We start from the raw sequence: 20355 nt of genomic DNA, 5'->3' as shown, positions 1-20355 counted from the left end.
AGCCAGTGATTGGAATGTGCCTTGCAATTACATATGCATTACTTGGTTTCCACTAATATGTCAGTAGTCATAATTACAGAAAGAAGTAAATGGTATATAAAATGAAATGTAAAGGCATATTATTCTTTCAGGGTTTGAGCAATTCTTTTTTTCTCTGCCATGCTTGAAAATGTAAGAGCAACCTTGTGTCTCAATAACTCCAGTCAATAGACAGTATTATTAAGGCACCAGGGTTTGTAATATTTACCGTCTGGTAAACACTCCACCGCTTTCTCTTTTCTCTTTTCCACAGGTGATTTCTATTCCCTCCTTTCCAAGCTGCTAGGAGAAAGGGAAGGTGTGGTTCAACTGCACAAGTATAACCCTACAGAACAGGCAGAGTCAGATGCAGACCTGGTAGCTGAGATTGCAAACGTAGTCCAGAAAAAGGATCTCGGTGGGGCTGATGCCAGAGAGGGTGAAGAGCATGATGAGAGGGGCAATGCTATTCTTGTCAGAGACAGAATCCACAAGTTCCACAGACTAGAATCTACCCTGAGACCAGCTGAGAGCAGAGCTTTCTCATTACAGCAGACGGGTGAAGGCAACTGGGAGCCAGAACACACAGGAGGTGGGTTTAGGGTTTCATCAAGGAATAGAGTGTGAAACACTGCAATGCACATTAGCAAAATCTGAAGGGAATAAAAAATAATGGATAATAAAGCCTGTCAATGAAAATGACTTACTGGAGAAAGTGTTGCACAAATTTGAGCTATCAGATCTTCCCTTCATATGAAGAGCTTTTCTTTTGGTTTTGGTCCTTTACAACATAAATTCAGTGCTTATTAAGTGGGTGAACATAAACTCCAAGAACCAAAAATATTTGGATCATTTTGGGGGAAAAGGCTTATGAGAACCAGGGTAAGAAATCAGCATTTTCCATCTTGCTCAATGGAAAGAAATTGGTTTTTCAAAACCTCACATGTAAATTCCAGAACGCCATGCTTATGCACTGTCTTCTTTTAAGATAATTAATTTCCTCCCAAAGGAATCTTATACTTTCATCATTCTTATCCAGTGGACTTGTAAAATGTATCCATTTTACGACTTTGATTCCTTAAGTTCCATTATCAACTGCTATCTTAATTGAAAATTGAGTATTTATTTCTGAAGGGACCCTCCAGTAAGTCAATAGCCTTCAGAATTGTGCTTATTTCTAACCAGGACTGGCTTGCATAATTAGAGGACAATATCTTATTCCCTTCAGGTTTCTGTACCAGCAAGCTATGGATGCCTCGTCGTTGTCGTTAATTGTGTTGTGGCCTCTGTGATATTGATTGTGTTTCATGTTACTTGCTAATGTGGAAAGCCAAATTATACAGCATGTGGAGAGAATCTCCAAAGAAGTAACGGATATGCGTGCATGGCAGCTGTCCATGCGTGGGCTGAAATGGCACGGGCTGCCAGCTTGACGTTTTCAAATTCAGCTTTGCAGGAAGCCATGAATTATTCAACACCCAGCTGATTTTTATTTATAATTGAAAAAAATTAGCATGCAGTGTCTTTTGCTCACATGAACGTTGCAGACTTCGTCCATTGAGACTGGCTTAATGGTCCATACAAAGTGTGAACTGGAACCTAGACTTGTCACTCTAATTTTAACAGGCTTTGTCATGCTCTAACTAGTTCCAAAATTGTCTAATAAAACTGTGTTTCTCTAGAGGCAATACCTGGACCCTTTTGCCTAAAACTCACCTAAAGGTTTTAAGAAAACATCAGACTTCTATATCCTATTGAGGAATAACTGAGCAGACATCCCTGAGTGAATTACCTAGAGATGTGCAGTTTCACATGTCCCTGCTATTTCGTAACACTTAATACAGAGGTCTCTGGACCTCTGCATTAATGGCATGGAGACATAAAATACAAAGGGGCATCTTTGATGAGAGCACAGTTTTGTTCACATGTGAAAATAGTTTTAGCATGCTTTATTCCATGAATTCCCTTTTCATTCTTGGATATGAAATGATATCATGGTCACTGTTAACCATAGTGAGTAGCAGTGTAAAATATTTTTGGCTTAAGGCATTGTATTTCTGAAACCTCGGTTTTTCTAGGAAAGAAACCTTTTGTTAAAAATCCGTTTCCTTGCCATACCTCCTCCTAGCTTCAAGGGTAGTCATGTGGCACTGCTCAGGAGAAAAAAAAAATCTTTCCAGTATCCCATTTGGGAAGTCTTCCTTCATCTTTTATATGTGGGTAAATGTCACTAAATTTAATCAGTGAGACACAGACAGCACAATCTTAATTACCAAAATGATAATATATGTATTTCCTTTTCTCAAATGACTTATTTTAATGTCATTGCACTACACTAACTCTAAAGCAGTTTTTTAGTGCAAAATGGTGAAATCTATATTTAAAGCATCTATTTCTACACTTTTCTGTCCTAATTCTCTCTGTTTTTATTACACAATGCGATATCTAACTTTATTTTATAGTGTTCATTTCAGTGCATAAACCAGAGAAAGACTATAGCCAGCAAGCTTCCATTCTGCCAAAAGAAAGGATAAAGTTATTCACATGCAATGACCTCATAAAATATTAGCAGTTAATTCATGTGGATTTCTCAGGGTATTGGCAAGGAGAATCAATTTGATGGATAATCTTCTGTTGTTTCTCTCCTGCCCTCTCTTTACTCCAGGCAAAGCTGAGAATTGGCCCTAATGGCCTAGGAATTAACTATCTTCTTTAAGTGTCTAATTTGCGAGAAGGATATTAGCTACAAAGAAGAAAGTAACTTTTATGTGGCATTTTACTAAAGCTAAAATGGAAGGCTATTGTATCAACTAATAATATAGCTTATAGTCATTCTAGATATCTTTAAGACATATTAATTTTTACAAAAGAAGAAAGAGAAGCCAAGAGAAGTTAACCTATTTGAGTGTAGTCACCAAGCCTGAATTTACAGCTTAGACATTATGATTTCCAGTGTGTACTGTCTAGTTCTTTGGTTTCCTTGAGTTGTGTTCCATGAAGCTGACTTGCCAGTTGAGATACACTTCCTTGGAGTTCTGGCCCCTCATTGCTTAGAAGCTGGAGACTTCCACTCAGGATCATGTTTTCATGTCACCTGTTTTTGGTGTCTATACAACCTGAAACAGTGGTGTCTTAAGCAACAGTACTTTAGATTTTTATTGGCATGTCCATAGGTAAGAACTGCAATATAATGATGGGTTCTATCCAGATGGTTTGAGGGAATCAAAGGTAAATTCATGAATTCGCTCAAAAGTGCTGCTGTGACTATGCAGTAGGCCCAGGAATACATGAAGTTCCTAAAACAAAACCAATTTATGCTTCTTTTTCCTCCAAATATCAGGACAAAATTTTGTTCCACACTCTCACCTCAAAAATTGTGTACTCTTTCTATTAAGGGATAAGTTTCAGTGGGTACCAACATGCAGGGGAGCACAAATGAATGATATCTCTTAGCATTGCCAAGCTGAGGAAATCTTCTGCATTCTCCAAAGCAAGAGGGTTAAGTGTTGTCTGTCCATTGTGTCTTTAAAAGGACATAAAATAGCCCACACACTACCTCTAGACCCCAGTACCAACAGCTAGACTTCACATTACAGCTATACCATTTACACTGTGAACCCTTCATAAGTTTTTAATAATTCGCTAAGCCTTGGTTTTTTTTTTCATCTACATTACAATGATATAATTTTTATAGAGTTGAAGTGAGGTATGGTTGAGATTATACATGGAAAAAAGTTTGAATAGAGGCATTAGGATATTTGAACAGTAATTATAATTATTATCCCTAGCTAAATATGTTATATTGATATTCCAAAACCATAAATAATTGAAGTGTAAACATTATTTTACCTTAAGCAACATTTATGGAAGAATTTTCCTAAACTATGTAGGAAAGCTACAGAATTTCACACATTAGTAAGTTGAGAAAGTGTTAGGCAGTGTTCCATCGTAAGGGGGCAGGGCATTTTCATGTCATGGATTTTACATTGACCAATACTGGGTTTGTCTTGGATATATGAAATTCAATGTGAACATATTTAACTTAGTAAATTGCAAAGATTTATACTTAAAATATCAGTCAGTATTAAATGAAATTAATAAATATGTAATAAAATGTTGTTTCTTTATGCTAGCTGACTTCTAGAAAGTAGGCTTATTGAATAAGCAGTGAAAAATTGCACATAGTTTTAGCCAACTCTACCTGGCAACTTTTATCACACTGTTGTATATAGAAAGTTGGTTCAGCCAATATTATAAACCTCTGTGTGTCATAGAACACATCTGTATTTGTATGACACTTCTTGTTTCATATAAAGAATCTGTGTTCTTAGGGTTCATTACATTTTTCACACCACTAGTGATGATAAACTTTTATGTAATTTATAAGTCTGTTTTAAAGGCAAATTTTAGTCACATGCTCATATCTAGTCAAGTATTACAGAATTCCCACATTACAATAAAACATTTCTTGGATGAATTTCCTTCTCGGAAATAGATGAAGATAATAACAAACAGATATGTAGTACTTTGAATGAGGCTAAGTGGTTTAATGAATTGATTACATACAACAACCATACCTATTAATTACATTTTAGAGAGAGATAGAGAAACTGAGGCATGGGAAGTTTCAGTCCCATGCATAAAATGCCACAGCTCAAGGAACCAGGAAGCAAGCCAAGCCAGACACATGTGCCCCTGAGTCATGCTTTTATCATTCTGCGCCTAACAAGAATATAAACCAACTAGAAAGATAGGTGGGAAGACAGATTCTGTTTTTCTAGTCATTCTATCATCTTATTCTATAATACAATAACTACAGTCATACACTACCATTGGCTATATGTTCACTGTCTGTATCTGAACAGTATGACCAGGATGAAACCCCATCTGTGATTGAAGAAACTAATTCTGCTAGCATTTTTGAGGCCCCAGTCATAGTGTATGTCTCTTTTTTGGTTCACTCCATAATATGAGGTATTGTGATTAATTCTTAGTGGGTTTTTTGCTCTTGATATAAATATTTGTCCTGTAATTTGGGGACTGTTGAGACATAATCATTGCTGGCAAATATAAACCATACTTTCTTCACTAGTGAAAAAATTTTAAGTGTAGAAGAAGCAACCATCATACTTTGTTCTCACTGAAATGTTTTACTGATTTTATTAGATTTTTTTCTGTAGGATTATATATGCAGAGTCTTGTCACATTCAAGTTAAGTCATAATTCTGGGCTCATTTTGTTCAGTTTTGTCTAGCTCTGCTGATCCATTGATTCTTATGTAACAGAGATAAATGAATGCCTTTTAAAATTCTTATTAATAATTTCATACCAAAGTAGCATTTATCCCTAACATTAGTCTCTTCTTTGGGAATATATAAAATTATATTAGCCATTTATTGATATAATAGTAATGTTTAATTTTTTGTAACAATAATTTATTCAAATCTATAAGAAAATATGAAGCTATACATTCACCCCATAATGAACACAAGTTTAGGTTCTACCTAGCTTTTACTTAATTATATATTTGATTAATTTGAAAATAATTTAGCATATTAACAATACAATATGTTTGTTATACAAGTCTTATATACCATTTGGAAAGAAGGTCATTTTAAAATCTCAGGATTTCATTTGTAAATCACAATGAATTTATATCTTGGCTACTGGCATCTATAACTGAAAACAATTTAATTTGTGTTGTTTTTAAAGGTGGGCTTGGGGAGATGGCTTTGTCTGTAAAGCACTTGTCCCACAAGCCTGAGGACCTGAGTTTGGATTCCCTGCACCCGTGTATGACACAGCAGTATGCTCTTGAAAGACTACTAATGGGAAGCAGAGACAGATGGTTCCTGGGGTTTGCTGGCTACATAGTCTATCTAAATTAATGAGCTCCAGATCCAGCGAAAGAGCCCATCTCAAAAAGTTAGGTGCAGTGCTCAAGGAAGACATATGATTGCAACCTCTGATGTCCACATGCAAATGTAGACATACACAAATGTATGTGCACCTGCAGACCTGTATATGCCCATGTACCTATTAACGTATACATATATACATGTATAGGACACACATATACACAAAACATAATTTCTTCCAATTTGTTTCCAAATCTGGATGTTTTAAGATAAGAAATGAATATTAATCCTATTATTTGCCATCAGAGTTTAGAACAGCTCCCATTTAAGTGTCATGTGTGGTTTACCCAAGGTCATAAGTTAAAAATTTTTATTTAATTTTCAGATTAAAACCACAAGGCTGTAGTATTGAACTTTGGATCATTTTATAAGTAAAGTCTAAGTGGAATTTGGAATCTGAACTATATCTTCTTATTTTGACTAAAAAAAAAATGTTTGAAGGTAGAACTAAGATATAATTTCATCATGCAGTATTTTGTAAAGATTTAAAATTTTCCAAACTTGGGCATTATGAAATAATCCCCTGTAGCTCAAGGCTACAGTTCTCTTCCTGTCAAATGAGAAAACACCATGAGATTATTCCAGTCTGGTTCTAGTGTCCTGATTCTTGGGTGGTGAATACCTCAGTCCATGTTAATTCCACCTAAAACGAGCACTTCTGAATGACTTTCTTAATTCTAGGCCATTTGCTCCTAAAGGAAGTAACCTCAAACTACATAATAGGGAAAATGTTGATTACTTAAGTTGATATTCAGGGCTGGAGAGATGGCTTAGCAGTTAAGCACTTGCCTGTGAAGCCTAAGGACCTCAGTTCCAGGCTCAGTTCTCCAGGGCCCTCGTAAGCCAGATGCACAAGGTGACACAAGCGTCTGGAGTTCACTTGCAGTGGCTGGAGGCCCTGGTGTGCCCCTTCTTTATCTATCTGCCTCTTTCTTGCTTTGTATCTGTCTGTCACTCTCAAATAAATAAATAAAAATAAATAAATAAAGATGAGTATTCACAAAAGAGAACATGATCTCAGTTTCCTAAAAACTCTGATCCTGAAAATTTTGAAGTATTCACTATGTAATCTTCTTAAAGGTAAAGAGACTTAAAATTCAATTAAAAATAACTTTTGGGCTGGAGAGATTGCTTAGTGGTTAAGGCATTTGCTTGAAGCCTAAGGACCTATGTTCAACTCTCCACATCCCATGTAAGCCAGACACACAAAGTGACACAGCATGAAAGGTCTCATATACAAACAAGGTGATGCACATCTAGAGTTGGTTTGCAGTGGCTGGAGGCCCTGGATCATCCTCTCTCTCCCTCTCATTTGCTTGTTCTCACATTTGACAAAAGGCCAGTCTGTTGGGCTTGCCTCAAAAAAAATTATAACTCTTGGGCTGTTGGAGAGATGATTTAGCAGTTAAGGTGTTTGTCTGTGAAGCCTAGGCACACAGATTTGATTCCTCAATATCCATATAAGCCAGATGTACAAGGTGACACATGTGTCTGGAGTTTGTTTGCAGTGGCTAGAGGGCCTGACATGCCTATTCTCTCCCTCCCTCCCTCCCTCCCTCTCTCTCTCTCTCTCTCTCTCTCTCTCTCTCTCTCTCTAATAGATAACAAAAATTAAATTGTAGGGAAAAAAAGTAACTCTTCCAAGCATTTGGTACTAAAAGAGCCAAGTTGCAAATAATGTTAGAGTTCATGAATTTCCTTACAAATCAACTTTACTGTGTTGAAAATTTACCAGAAGTAGATATTTCTATAAGTAGGTTCTATATATTTATACTACCTTCCCTTCTTGAAAATTTTCTAGCCCAGAAGGAGTCATGATGTATCAGTTCTCTTAAATGAAATCCATTCATTAATTCACATTTTCACTAAATAATTTCACAGTTCTATCAGTGCTGATTTAGGAGAATAAAATGATCATATATGTTAGTTATGACATATGTAAGTGTGTGAGTCATAAATATCAACATAAACAAGTTTAATATAGAGGTAAGTACATTTATTACCACCTGCAGCAGCCAGACCCATGTGACATGTGACAAAACACTGAATAAGAGATGATTCTTGCCCTTGAGGAATTTTGTATTGATGCAGTGTCCCTGGGCTCTGAGAATCTTGAGAAAGCAATTAAATATCTACATCAGTATGTGCTTGGAGACTCACTTGGATTCTATCCAGAAGTTTCAGGGGTTGGTAAGTGTAGAATGATGGCAGCCAAGGGGCCAGGCTAAAGCCAAGATGAAAATGACGATCAAACTGAGATTCAAGCCACTCTAAACTATTTAAAATATTTTCTTTGGAGAATGACTTAGCCATCTGTTGATCTATCGAGACATGTCTAATTATAATGCCTATTCTCTATTTATAAAGTTAACTTTTAAAAACAAAATTTTAATCATGTCACTCTGTGCTTCAAAACTTTTAGTGACTCACAATTGCCTGTAGCAGCAATTTTCAACCTTTTCTCCTGTTTTGACAAGCAAGTGTGGTAGATAATGGATGCTATTCATCTAACAGCTCCATCCAGGTCCACTGCTAGGCCCAGGAATATCTGCAAATTCAGGCATGCCAGATGTAAGTCTACAGTGCTTCTCTGTAATCCAAGAAGGCATATCCCAATGCACATTCATGAAAATGACATCACCACGTATACGAATATATTCAAAGCTAAATAACCCCTCAACTTTGTGCTTTATTGCTATTCAGAAAGTACTTGCATCATGTCTTAAATTTAATTATAGTCTAGGTCAAGACACCACAACAAAACCATTACATTCTCATTATTCAATCCAGGCTCATTCTGTGATATACAGTACATTTTCCTGTTAATGAGTTCACATCAGATCTGAGGGTTGCCTTATCCTGCCTCTATGTCTGCCACAACCTCAACACACAGGATGCCTCTCCACATGTCTAAGCATCTTGAACATAGGCTGCTGTTATAAACATTATTGTTTTTCTTCTTTTCTATTAAGCATAATCTCAATGGCCTCCTCTACCCCCACCTATCCAACTTGGCATGCAAACACTAATGTTTTACAGCTGGGATGACTTCCCCATCCCTACCAATGCCAGGAAAGCCCTCAAAAAGGACTGTGGGGTCACTGTTGTGGTCCTGCAAAATTTTGTGTCATAAATATTTGTTTTTTTCTTTTTCTTATTTATAAACCAATATTATTTGTATATCCTTATGGTATATTTATATCCATCGAGGCCAAAATGCATGTTTTTTTTTGTTTATGTTAACAGAATTGAATGTAATACCTTATAGAGATTATATTTATTTAATAAAGATACTTCATTAAAGGCTGCTTGCCAAACTGGAATAGTTTGTTAGTTTATATTATATAAAAAATGTATGTACTTAAATGTTTACAGCTGAACATTATCTTTTCCTTCTGTACCACAGACAAAATTATTTTTAAGTTATTTTCATTTGCCACCCTCTCAGTTTTCAAGTCCTCAGTGCTCGACTCAGTCTTTGCTCTCTTACTAGCCTTTAAAGCCTAGCTTTGAGGGTTTCAACTGGTTTCACTGTGTGTTGAATGGAAGAAGAAAAATGAGATTTGAGTTGCTGATTTTCTATTTCTCAGCCTGTCAGTTGAAGCATTCAAGAGAGAAAGGAATGCCAACACTGATACAGTAACTTCCAGGGTTATTTTTATAGTTATATAGATACCACTGTATATCATATCTCTTTACTCAAGAACATGTTTGTTAAATGGGATTAGAACAAATAAAGTGAGATATTTCCTGAGTAAAACATACTGTGATCAGAAATAAGAATGATATAAAAATTATATGCCCACAGTGTTTCTGTCATTTTTCCTTTTGTGCCACAAAACAATGAGATGTATATAGAAAAAAAATCCAATTTTTATAAGAACACTGATGCTAGAAGAGAGGATGATATTGGTGTCTTCCATATTTTCTTATAAAATGAGTGGCTTATTGTGGACCATATTGCATATTGAACATCCAGAATTTACTCAGAATAGATAGATACAGGGATAGGTGGGTGTATGGATAGATAGATAGAGGAGAGATGCAGAGGTGTATTAAGTTACTGTCTTATTTCTCATCTTTTGCCATTTATTTGTGATATTGAAAGCTATATATTAAAATGATGACATCCATTTTCCAGTTTTGAAAGGTATTAATTTAAAGTAAACATCTTATCAAGAAGGTGGCAGTTTCAAATTGGCTCCTCTGTAACTTAAGAATCACCTAGTTTTACAGGCATTTTACCAACAGGAAAAGAGGGCAGATGGTCCCAAGTCAAGTTCACAGTCATTTTTTTCATAGCTCAAGAAGTTGCTTGGCATGTGCATGTGGAATATTGTATGTAGAGCATGGCTTGAGTTTGTTTCAATTTCTTTGCATGACTTCTTATAGCTATGATGAGTCTTTGTTATTCTAGCTCTTGTTATTGCCCTGAATTTATGTGTGAATTCATCTTTCAGATTTCCACATGGAGGAGGCACTGGATTGGCCTGGAGTATACTTGTTACCAGGCCAGGTTTCTGGAGTCGCTCTGGACCCTGAGAATAACCTAGTGATTTTTCACAGAGGTGACCACGTTTGGGATGGAAAGTAAGTAATGTGTTTTCTTTGAGATGCAAAGTAAAATAAAAATAGTGTATATCACTTTTCATTAACTCTGAAATAATCATGGGCAAACTAATATTTCTTTTCACTTTGGTGTCTCAGTACTCTAAAGAAGAGTAGTTCTTCTACCTGGAGATATGCAAGAACTGTGTGACTCTCATTAGGTATTAGTGACATGCAGAATAGGTACTCTAATTCTATTGTAGTATCTCTTTTATCATTTCTTCCACTTCACCTCTCTGTACTTTTTCATGAATTATGCTGAGATATGTCTAAAATTTCATATCATCCTGTATATCTCTAAGTGTGATTCTTATTAAGGAAAATGTTTTTTTGATATACAGTTGTCATAATTAGCAGAGAGTAAATCTCATGTATGTCAAACAAAGTAGTCTCATCTTCTAGTTGACGGAAAGAAGGTAGGAACAATGTACAATTCTGCCAACTTATCATCTTGCTTCTTCCTACTGGAAATGACCTTCCCTTCCTAAGGCAAAACTATTAAAAACAGTTCAGTCAGTATAGTGATTAAAAATTTCCAGACTCCAAGGAAAATGATCCAAATAAACGATCAGCTAAGAAAAGTTACTGGTTGACTCCAATTAAGGCAGTTTTTTATTTTCCTGTCTTAGTAAAAAGAATCCCAAGGCCATTGTACTCTGGCTGCCTTGGATCTTCCCATGGCACTGAGAATTACTTTCCTTCTAGATATTCTGGCTGGAGCAGTTTACTTGATGTGTAGAGATGTTAGTGTCTTGGTTTTACATTTTAACATAAAGATTTTGGTACTTAAATGTGTTCTTTTATGGGCATCAGAGACTTTATGGGTATCAGCTGATAACAGGACTCTAATATTAATGTTATTTCCTTTAGGTCTCCCTTTTCAACCTTTCTATCTTCCAATACTTTCTAAGAGAGATTTTTAGTTTATAAAAAGCTAACACTTACCAAGTATTTAATATGAGTCTAAACATGAATAAATATTTACATGCAATACTTCATAGCAAGCACTGATATCATCATCATCACTGTTATCATCATCATACAGATGAAAAACCAAGAATCTCAGAGTGTCACATCAGCCAAGTGATAAAGCCACATTCCAGGCCCTTCCATCTAAGTGCAGAGTTAGGCCATTTAATTGCATCATGGTATTGCCTAGAACTTATTTGTAAGCACACAAGTGACTGTATGTTTTTAAATGTACTCCAAAATTTAGCAAGTTGTTTTGCTTCTTGTGGGTGATGCATATCCATTTACTGTTTCTTTTATTAGAAGTTTGCATATAAAAGTAAAATTATAAATATCTTATCAATAAAGTCCAATGAATTTCTCCTTTCACATAACAACAGCTTATAGACTCCCATGTAGAAAATTGAGGAGCTATATGTATAGCCCAATTGTTTTACCTCCATTGTCTGAGAGGCTGATTAAAATTATGTTAAACTTATTCTGTCAAACATTCACTTATGTAGTTTTCTTTGTGCATTTCAAGATGAACTTCAGTCAACATTTCAAAATAGATTGTTAGCTTATTACTGCCTAATTCCACTTGAAAACAAAATCTCAGAAAGAGGTAACTTCCAAGTTCAAAGTAAACAATCGAGCTCAGCATTCCTATTCATACATCTCTGTGGTATTGATTTAGTCATTATTGAATGTATTGAATGTCTAATGGTATTTTAACAAGTGCTTTTAAAAGCAAACTATAGCTACTCATTGTAGCATATTCTTCATTTTAATGAATATTTCTACATTTTATGCATGGATATCTTGCCATGTTTTGCTAGACAAGGAAATTACAGCATCATTTTCTCCTCTTGATACTGTTTCAGCTGGCAAAAGCTACTCTGGAAAAAGTCCAAGTTCCCATTTTAATATGATATTCATTCCAAGTAAACAGCAGAGGCTGGACTAGTTCAGTACAATAGAGAGAGAGATCACTTTGAGGCAGGAGATGACCCAGGAAGGTGAAACAAGAACCAATGGAAGAACATGGTGTGCAGCTCAAGCCATAGCATATGTAGGTTCACAACCCAAGCGCTGGTGCATTGACCAAGGAAAATGGCATAAAGGGTACTTACTGGTGGAAAGGCAGGTCTGCAGACTGGGCTTACTAAATATGTTTCTGTTTCTTCTTTCTCTTTTATCTCTTTTACATGAAAGAATATTTGTTGTCTATCTTTCCCCTTCCCTCTTAGAATTGTCCGTTGAACTGTAGCTACCTTTATGATATGTGGTTTTTAAAGAAATTGGTAGGCCTCTGATCTCTGCTTCTCTGTTTATTTTTTTTATTAATAACAGAATTAAAAGTAGATTACACTAGTTACTTCTTATAGAGAAAATCAGTTTGGATTTGTTCACAGAAAAACAGTTATGTTCACTGAATGCATGGCTATCCTTCCTATGCATAAAATCAACTATAAGTTTGACAGTGTATATATTTTTCTGCATTAACTCTAAGAATTGGGGAGAAGGGATGGCTCATTATTTAAGGCACTTGCCTATAAAGCTTAATAACCTGAGTTCAATTCCCTGTACCCACAAAATCCAGATGCACAATGTGGTGCAAGTATCTAGAATTTGCAGTGGCAGGAGAGACTGGTCTACCCATTGTCTACTCTCTCTCTCTCTCTTTCTCTCTCTCATTCCCTACTTCCTTCTTTCTCTCAAATAAATACCCAAGAATTGTACAAATGAAAGATAGCACCTTCGTGCAGAAGTTATGCTATCCTGAGGAGAAACAGTCGTAATTATAGGTTAAGAAGAAACTGCATTCTTTTGCTTCAGTTTGGAGAGAGGAGTAACAAATATCATGGTCATCTTCCTTGAAATTTTTCCTATTTTATTTCTCAGACCCACAAAGTTCTGGTCTATCAGTCAAAGGGCTTGCTTTAAATCAAAACTGAATGCTATATATTCCATAAATCTTAGATGATGATCATTTTTGTATAGCAAGTAAATTTTGGAGTTAATAATCTCAAATTGATATTCAGCCCCCAAAGGTCCATACCATTGCATGAAGTTTCTTTATAAGTTCTTTTATTCTTTAGCTCTTCCCCATGTTCTTAGCCATTCTAGGTTGATATGACAACTAAAATGAGACTAATAAGAATATGAATCACTTAACTTCATGCAAAATCTTTACCACTTTCTTTTTTGATATGATTTTAACTTTATTCTTGTATGTTCTCCACTTCAATATGGCTACCTTAAAATTCTTCTTCTGGTAGAGGCAGGAAATGCATATTGCCTAGGAGGCACAATAAAACTTTAAACAGTCTCTTGTCTTCCCTGATGTTAGAGCAGTATGGCAAGTAAGGCTCTTCCATGTTGAAATGCTTTGCAGCAGAAGCTCAATAAGTCCTATCTCATAACAGCTCTTCCTGGGTCTCATCTTCAAGTCACAACCACAATCAAAGGATTGTTTGGGAGACATTCATTGATCTCAGCTATGCAGGAAGGAGTCAGCACGTACTCACTCAACTAAGTTGTGGGTCCTTCCCCTATCTTTCAGGAGTTGCATCCCTCTATCATTTATCATTACTACACATGGAGTTGGAAGGGATTTTTGGAAGTTTTCTGATCTTGAATCTTTATATTACCAATATAAAGAAAATTCAGCATGAGCTACTTTAGCAAGGGAGAAAATTTATCACTTTAATCAGCAGAAATGAAATCTTCAATAATATAGTTCCCTAAATAACATTACCATAATCTGTTTTGGAATTCATTTCCTCCTGGTTGATTCTACTATTTCCAGGTTTTGACTTGATGATGCTTCCCTCTCCTTTCCTCCTATAAACTTCCAAATTTCATTATCCAAGAAGCTGAGCTTCTGTCACATCCTCTGATCTGAATATTTTCTGTGTCCTTGGAAACAGACTGAGAGTGGGGTCCTGAGTTTTGGAAAATTTTGAAGAAAAGCTCAGATGGCACTAATGCACAATGTACTATTCAGTATTGAATGCTATTTACTATAATAGCACATGTCCACCAGAGAGCTCATCTCTTTCCTCCCACTTAATGTGTACATTTTTTCTACAGTATCTTCAATAGTTGTTCTGTTTGGACTTTTTCACTGCCATGAAATTGCCTGAATATGGAAATGCTGTCCAATTATGAGACCCCTCTTGATGTTATAACTTTCTTCATGTGTTAAACTCAAGTATGAGTCCACTCTTATAACAATAACTTAGAGCAGATTTACTCTCGTTTTCTAATATCAGTGGTTGCGTACTGTAGGCTAAATATCCCCCAGACCCTCAGCTTGTTTTTACATTGACCTGATTACTTTAATATGAAAGTACTTTGGTTATTTGAAAGTTTCCTATGCTTAGTCTGGAAGTGGACATGATACCTCATTTATTTCATGTCACTAGTGATACAATTACTTTCTTTGCTATGCAGTCTAGATATGTATTAATATAAAATAATTGAAGTCACTGTGTGTGGGGGGGAGGCATCAGACCAAAACGCAGAGTCGGCAAGCATTTTATCACTGCATTCCCTTCTTTCAGCCCTTCATTCATCTTTTCAGCAGTTATATTGCTATGCATCCGACAGTTTAGTTTGTAATCTACCAAGGTATTCAAACTATTTTATGAAATTATGCTATGGTTTACCAGATGTTCATATGTATTCAGTTTTTGTAAGGTTAGGCATCATTTCATTAGATTTAACAGTACTTAAATATGTAGACATTTTGACCCTAATGAGTCATAAAATGAGCTGTCCTTCCTATCCTTTATTCAATCTCTGACAGACATACCTTTCATAGCTTTATAAGTATTTATAATGTGTTCAGTGGATTCATTCTTCAAGATTTGTTCACAGAGAACTCATGACCGTCTTGCAGTCCTCCAGATAGATCACAAACTGCCTCTTTATTAGTGTTCTCCATAAAAAGAATTTTGCCTACATCTTTTGGTTTAGAATTCTATTTTCTTAGCTGGCCATGATGGTACATGCGTTTAATCCCAGCACTTAGGAGACAGAGGTAGGAAGTTCACTGTTCAAAGTCAGCCTGAGACTATATAGTGAATTCTTGGCCAGCCTGGGCTAGAGTGAGATCCTACCTCAAAAAACAAAACAAAACAAAACAAAACAAAATCTATTTTCTTTTAAATTTGGAGAAAAAAAATTTTGTATTTGCCTCACTGGTTTTCTGGAGCCCCCCATTAATTTACAAGCTTGGGGATTCTGCCTCTACAGTTCCCCTTTCTTTCATATCTTGAGATTTAATTCCGCATGAAGACTAAAACTCAAAGTGACAGAGTCATGTGTAGTGTCTCAATATCTGAGAGAAAACTGAGTTCGACAAGAGGTTTCCATATTCCACTCCTATCTTTCATATTGCCATTTCTTTTACACAAGCCATTTTATCCAATTTTATGCCACTCTTTCTAAGTCTTTTCTTTAGACTATCATTCCGTCTCTCTTTCGTATATGCCCAGGCCATTGAAGTCAATCCTTAATAACATAAAACCATATGTTTAAGGAGACAGGAAACCTCAATTTAAGTCTTAGGTTTCATAACTTTGAGACCTGTGTCAAGACATCTGAATTTCCTGACTATTCAACTTCCTTGTTTAAAAAACTGAGAGCTTTAATAATTGTTTCATGTTAAACTTTTGATAAAAATGACTTGTGCCCAGGACCGATATTGAGTGCAGAGGACCCAGAGTCCAGGAACTAGTATAGGTCCTCCTTTGTTCTCTTTCTAGGTCCAGACCATCCTAACACTACATAGTTATGCTGGTCTCTCTATCTACTCTCCTCTTTTCCTCATCACAGGGGTTTCTTCTCATGTGTGTGTACTGAGATGTAACATGTTTTTTAGCATCATATTTAAGATATATTCCACTTGGGATATACAATATGTCTCTGCTTTTCTAACAGAGAGGGCATGTTCTCACTTATTTTCACACCTGAAAATCCATAGTTCTTCAACCAGCATCTTGATTTATATAGTTTCAGCAACGTGTCACTTCTTACTCCAACTTGCTCTCACTTGTTTTGCACTGCCTTAATTTTGATTGATGACATATAAGTTTGTTTTCTCTTCAGTCCAGCTTTGTGTTTGCAGGAATATGGAAAAGCATTTCTTCTCAGCCTTATCTAAACTGTTTGATTAGCTGCTAATGTGCAAAATCATTAATGGAGAATGCAAACTGCTAAAATAATGAGCTGGTGATTTCCAGCCCACAGGCCACAGCTCAGTCTTTTCAGCTGAGTGCTTTTTCAGAGAAGCAAACAAAAATCATCAGTGCTCTGGGCACTGTGTGAAATGTGCAGGGTATTATTATATCCTGTAAAGTTAAATGTGGTTGAAGTAAAGACATCTCTGCAGCATAGAATATGGGGTCGCTGCTTTAGAACACTAAATAAGCAGTTTGCTATAGCAACGGTGTATCCAGCTCTATAACATGACATCCATTGGTGAATTGTTCAAGGGTTACCTTTCTTTGAATTAAAAGAAACCTTATAAATGATTTTGTTTGGCAGGTTTAATGTGTGTGCATATGGTGTGTGTGCAGTTTTCTCATTTAAGAAACAAATTCTAGTCCTTTTATCATTTGTTCAGCCGAACACCAGGGACCAGCTGTTAGTGCTATGAAACTTCAGCCATCCCCAGTGAAAGGACTGGGAACAGACAACCAATCAATTGAGTGACTGAATGTCTAGGTCCTGGCAGTTTACACATAAAGACATCTATTAAAGGGTATCACCAAGATGTTAAATGGAGTGGTCAGACATCTTGAGTTGTAGTTAATTCCTTTGAAGCTATATTCTTTGTAAGAACTCTTTTTTTGCCTTATCTTTTATTTATGTTCTCAAAGTAAATTAATATATGTTAATGATGTTACTATTAGTAGATTAGCTTGGATGTGGAGATTATTTTATGGTGTATTCTTTCCTTTATCTTATCTTTTTTTGTTTTATTCTGTGAGTTATAGCTACATGAAAAAAGTCTCTAATTGGTAAATTGAAGAATGTTCCCAATAACTAAGACATTTCTTGGATACAGCTTAAGTGCATTAACTATATGTAATAAATGTAGTTCTGTGGAAAAGTGGCTAGTCTTAGTCCATATGATGGCCTTTTTACACACATTTGACATTAATATAATTTATGGTACATGTTAAAAGGAACAAACAAACCACCCACGTTTTTATTGCTATATATAAGATGCTTGTAAAATACCTTGATAAGCTGAGAAAGTTTATATTTTTGATCTTGATCATTCCAACTGGTGATTACGAAAACAGATCTATTCACTTTGTCAAGTTTGAATTTGTTACTTATTTTTATTCCATTAATTTGCTATTTCATAATAATATTATCACACCCAAAGTGAATAATAAAATAAATGTATAAACCCCATGTTAGTTATTTTTACTGCTTATGAGCATTATTGCAAAACTGACATTTCTAGATTATTAGGAACCTGTATGAAAATTCTGTTTGTGACCAGGAAATATGTCATTGGAAGCATTTTTCTATATGTGTGAGTAGTGTGGCATAGCACCTCTAAGAGATGCACTCTTCAGTGGCCTATTCATCAGTTACGACCTGAGTGGCACAGGACTCCAGTTTTGGATGGTTCATCTTTGTTCCTTTATACAGCTTTTACTCTTGAAGGCCAATCCCAGCATTTTGGGTCTCTGTCCCTACCAGGGAATAATATTTATGTTTTTAAGTATTAGAGTGGAAAAATAAACTAGAGATATAGATAGTGGGGGGTCCTGCTGTCTCTCATAAAGAAACTGAAGGAATTTTTTCTTCAAAAAATATGACTAGTTATTTAGGATTGATGGTGAATATTTAAATGAATAAACAAGAAGAGAAAGTAAGCAATTGTCCTACAGTATTAGTGACATTCGTTCCACGATGAACCAGCAGCAGGTAATATATGGTTCTTCCTCTGTAGCTCTTCATTCTGCAGTAAAGGAGAGTTACACATAAGTTTGCTGAAGCCTCATAGGCTGCAGTTTCAGGAGAATCTACAGTGGCCTTTGTACTGTCATAGTTATTAGCTGTCCATGATGAAGCCAGGCACTATCTTTATGTGAAATGGAAAGCCCTGAGTAAGAATTGAGAGGACCTGAGAATTTTCCATGTTACTAAATCCTTGGTAGGAATGGGACAGACAAGTAATGTGCCCATGTATTTCATACTCAAGCAAATGAAATTTAACCATCAAAGAAAATTTTACAAAATAAATAATGAAAAGGGAATCTGAATAAAACAATGGATCTTATCAACATCACTGTCTGGTTATAATACCCTATCACTGGAAGAAAGTATTCAAGGCACTTGGTCATTTCTTAAAACTACATATGAATCTACATTCATCTCAACTAAATTTTTATTTTAGAAAAAGGGGCCTGGAGAGATGACTCGATGGTTAAAGGTGCCTGCTTATAAAGCCTGATAGCCAGGGTTTGACTCCCTATTATCCGCATGAAGCTAGGTGCACTAAGTTTAGCATGCATCTGGAGTTTGCAATGGCAGGTGGCCCTGGATACCTAACTCTCTTTCCCCCTCTTTTTTTTCTTCTCTCTCATTGCAAACAAGAAAGAAAGAAAGAGGGGAAGAAAGAAAGAATGAATGAATGAAAGAAAGAAGCAGCGAGGTTATGGAATTAGCTTTAGATGTCCATCTGCAAATGAATCAATAAAGAAATATATATATGTGTGTGTGTGTGTGTGTGTGTGTGTGTGTGTGTGTGTGCAAAGTAATGCTTTATTTAGCCATAGGAAAATTATGTCAGAAGATATGGAGATTATCACATTAATGTTTTATCACACATGTAAAATCTAAATTGTGTGTGTGTGTGTGTAAATTAAATTGGCAGCATGACTATTTGGAGGAAGAACAGAATAATGGGAAGTGACTGTTAGCAAAATTTATTATGTACATATATGTCACAATGAATACTATAATTTTGTATAGTAAGTACACACTAATTTTTACAGTGTCAAAAATATAATAAAATAATTTCTTTGTATAAAAAGAGAGCATTACTGCAAAACTGACATTTCTAGATTATTAGGAACCTGTATGAAAATTCTGTTTGTGACCAGAAAATATGTCATTGGAAGCATTTTTCTATATGTGTGAGTAGCACTAAATAATGAATAATAGTAGACTTAAATCTTGAGACTTAATGCATCACAGGGGCCCATCTTATTATGTGTGAAAGCAGCCATATTAGATGAACTGATTTTTTTTTAATGTTAATTTTTTTTTAATTTTAGTTTTAGCTAACTAATGTCAGAGATTGGAAAAAGGAGAATTTAATGGTTAAATCTATCTTTGTTTGCTAGAGGACTAGTTAAGATGTTCTAAGTAAAGAAATCCTATTGAATTTATTTTCAGGTACAGAATAAATTCCTTAGTATTCATGGTAGCAACAGTGAATGACTGCTTATTTCCCCTTACCAAATGTTCTTCCATGAAATAAGAGGACATCCTATATTCAGTCACTGATATCATTCTAATAAATTTCATATCTTAATTTAATAATGTTCCCATAAATATCTTATATGGATTTTATTAATAATGCTACTTTTGTTTCATAAACTTCATGCGATTCTTTCTGGATACTTCCATATGGTTTTAATTTCACATAGTAGCATATGCACTTTTATTTAACTTTTAAGTTGACGGACTTGAATCAATATTTTGTGTTCAATTGAATGCATCATTAATAAGACTACTTCAGAGACTTACTGTTAACTTTCAGGAAAAAAAAAATCCCAAAAGACCTAAACAATCAAAAGGCTCATATACTTGTGTAATGAATATC

The 20355-nt window shown here is 35.4% G+C and overlaps 1 protein-coding gene across 8 annotated transcripts in view; it reads left to right on the top strand.

The window, feature by feature from the left end:
* Window positions 1-20355, top strand: part of Pam (peptidylglycine alpha-amidating monooxygenase) — a 192280-nt gene that overhangs the window by 137104 nt on the left and 34821 nt on the right. For 4 of the 8 annotated variants that reach the window (XM_045132244.1, XM_045132243.1, XM_045132242.1 and 1 more), the window contains exons 14-15: window positions 293-610; window positions 10397-10526. In XM_045132244.1, coding sequence (XP_044988179.1) covers window positions 293-610; window positions 10397-10526 — 448 coding nt within the window. The remainder of the gene's footprint in view (window positions 1-292; window positions 611-10396; window positions 10527-20355) is intronic. The other 4 variants (XM_045132249.1, XM_045132247.1, XM_045132246.1 and 1 more) reach the window with 1 other exon arrangement.

Source organism: Jaculus jaculus, chromosome 13 (genome assembly GCF_020740685.1).
Source record: "Jaculus jaculus isolate mJacJac1 chromosome 13, mJacJac1.mat.Y.cur, whole genome shotgun sequence".
Lineage (NCBI taxonomy): Eukaryota > Metazoa > Chordata > Mammalia > Rodentia > Dipodidae > Jaculus > Jaculus jaculus.
This window is presented reverse-complemented; position numbering and strand designations above follow the sequence as displayed.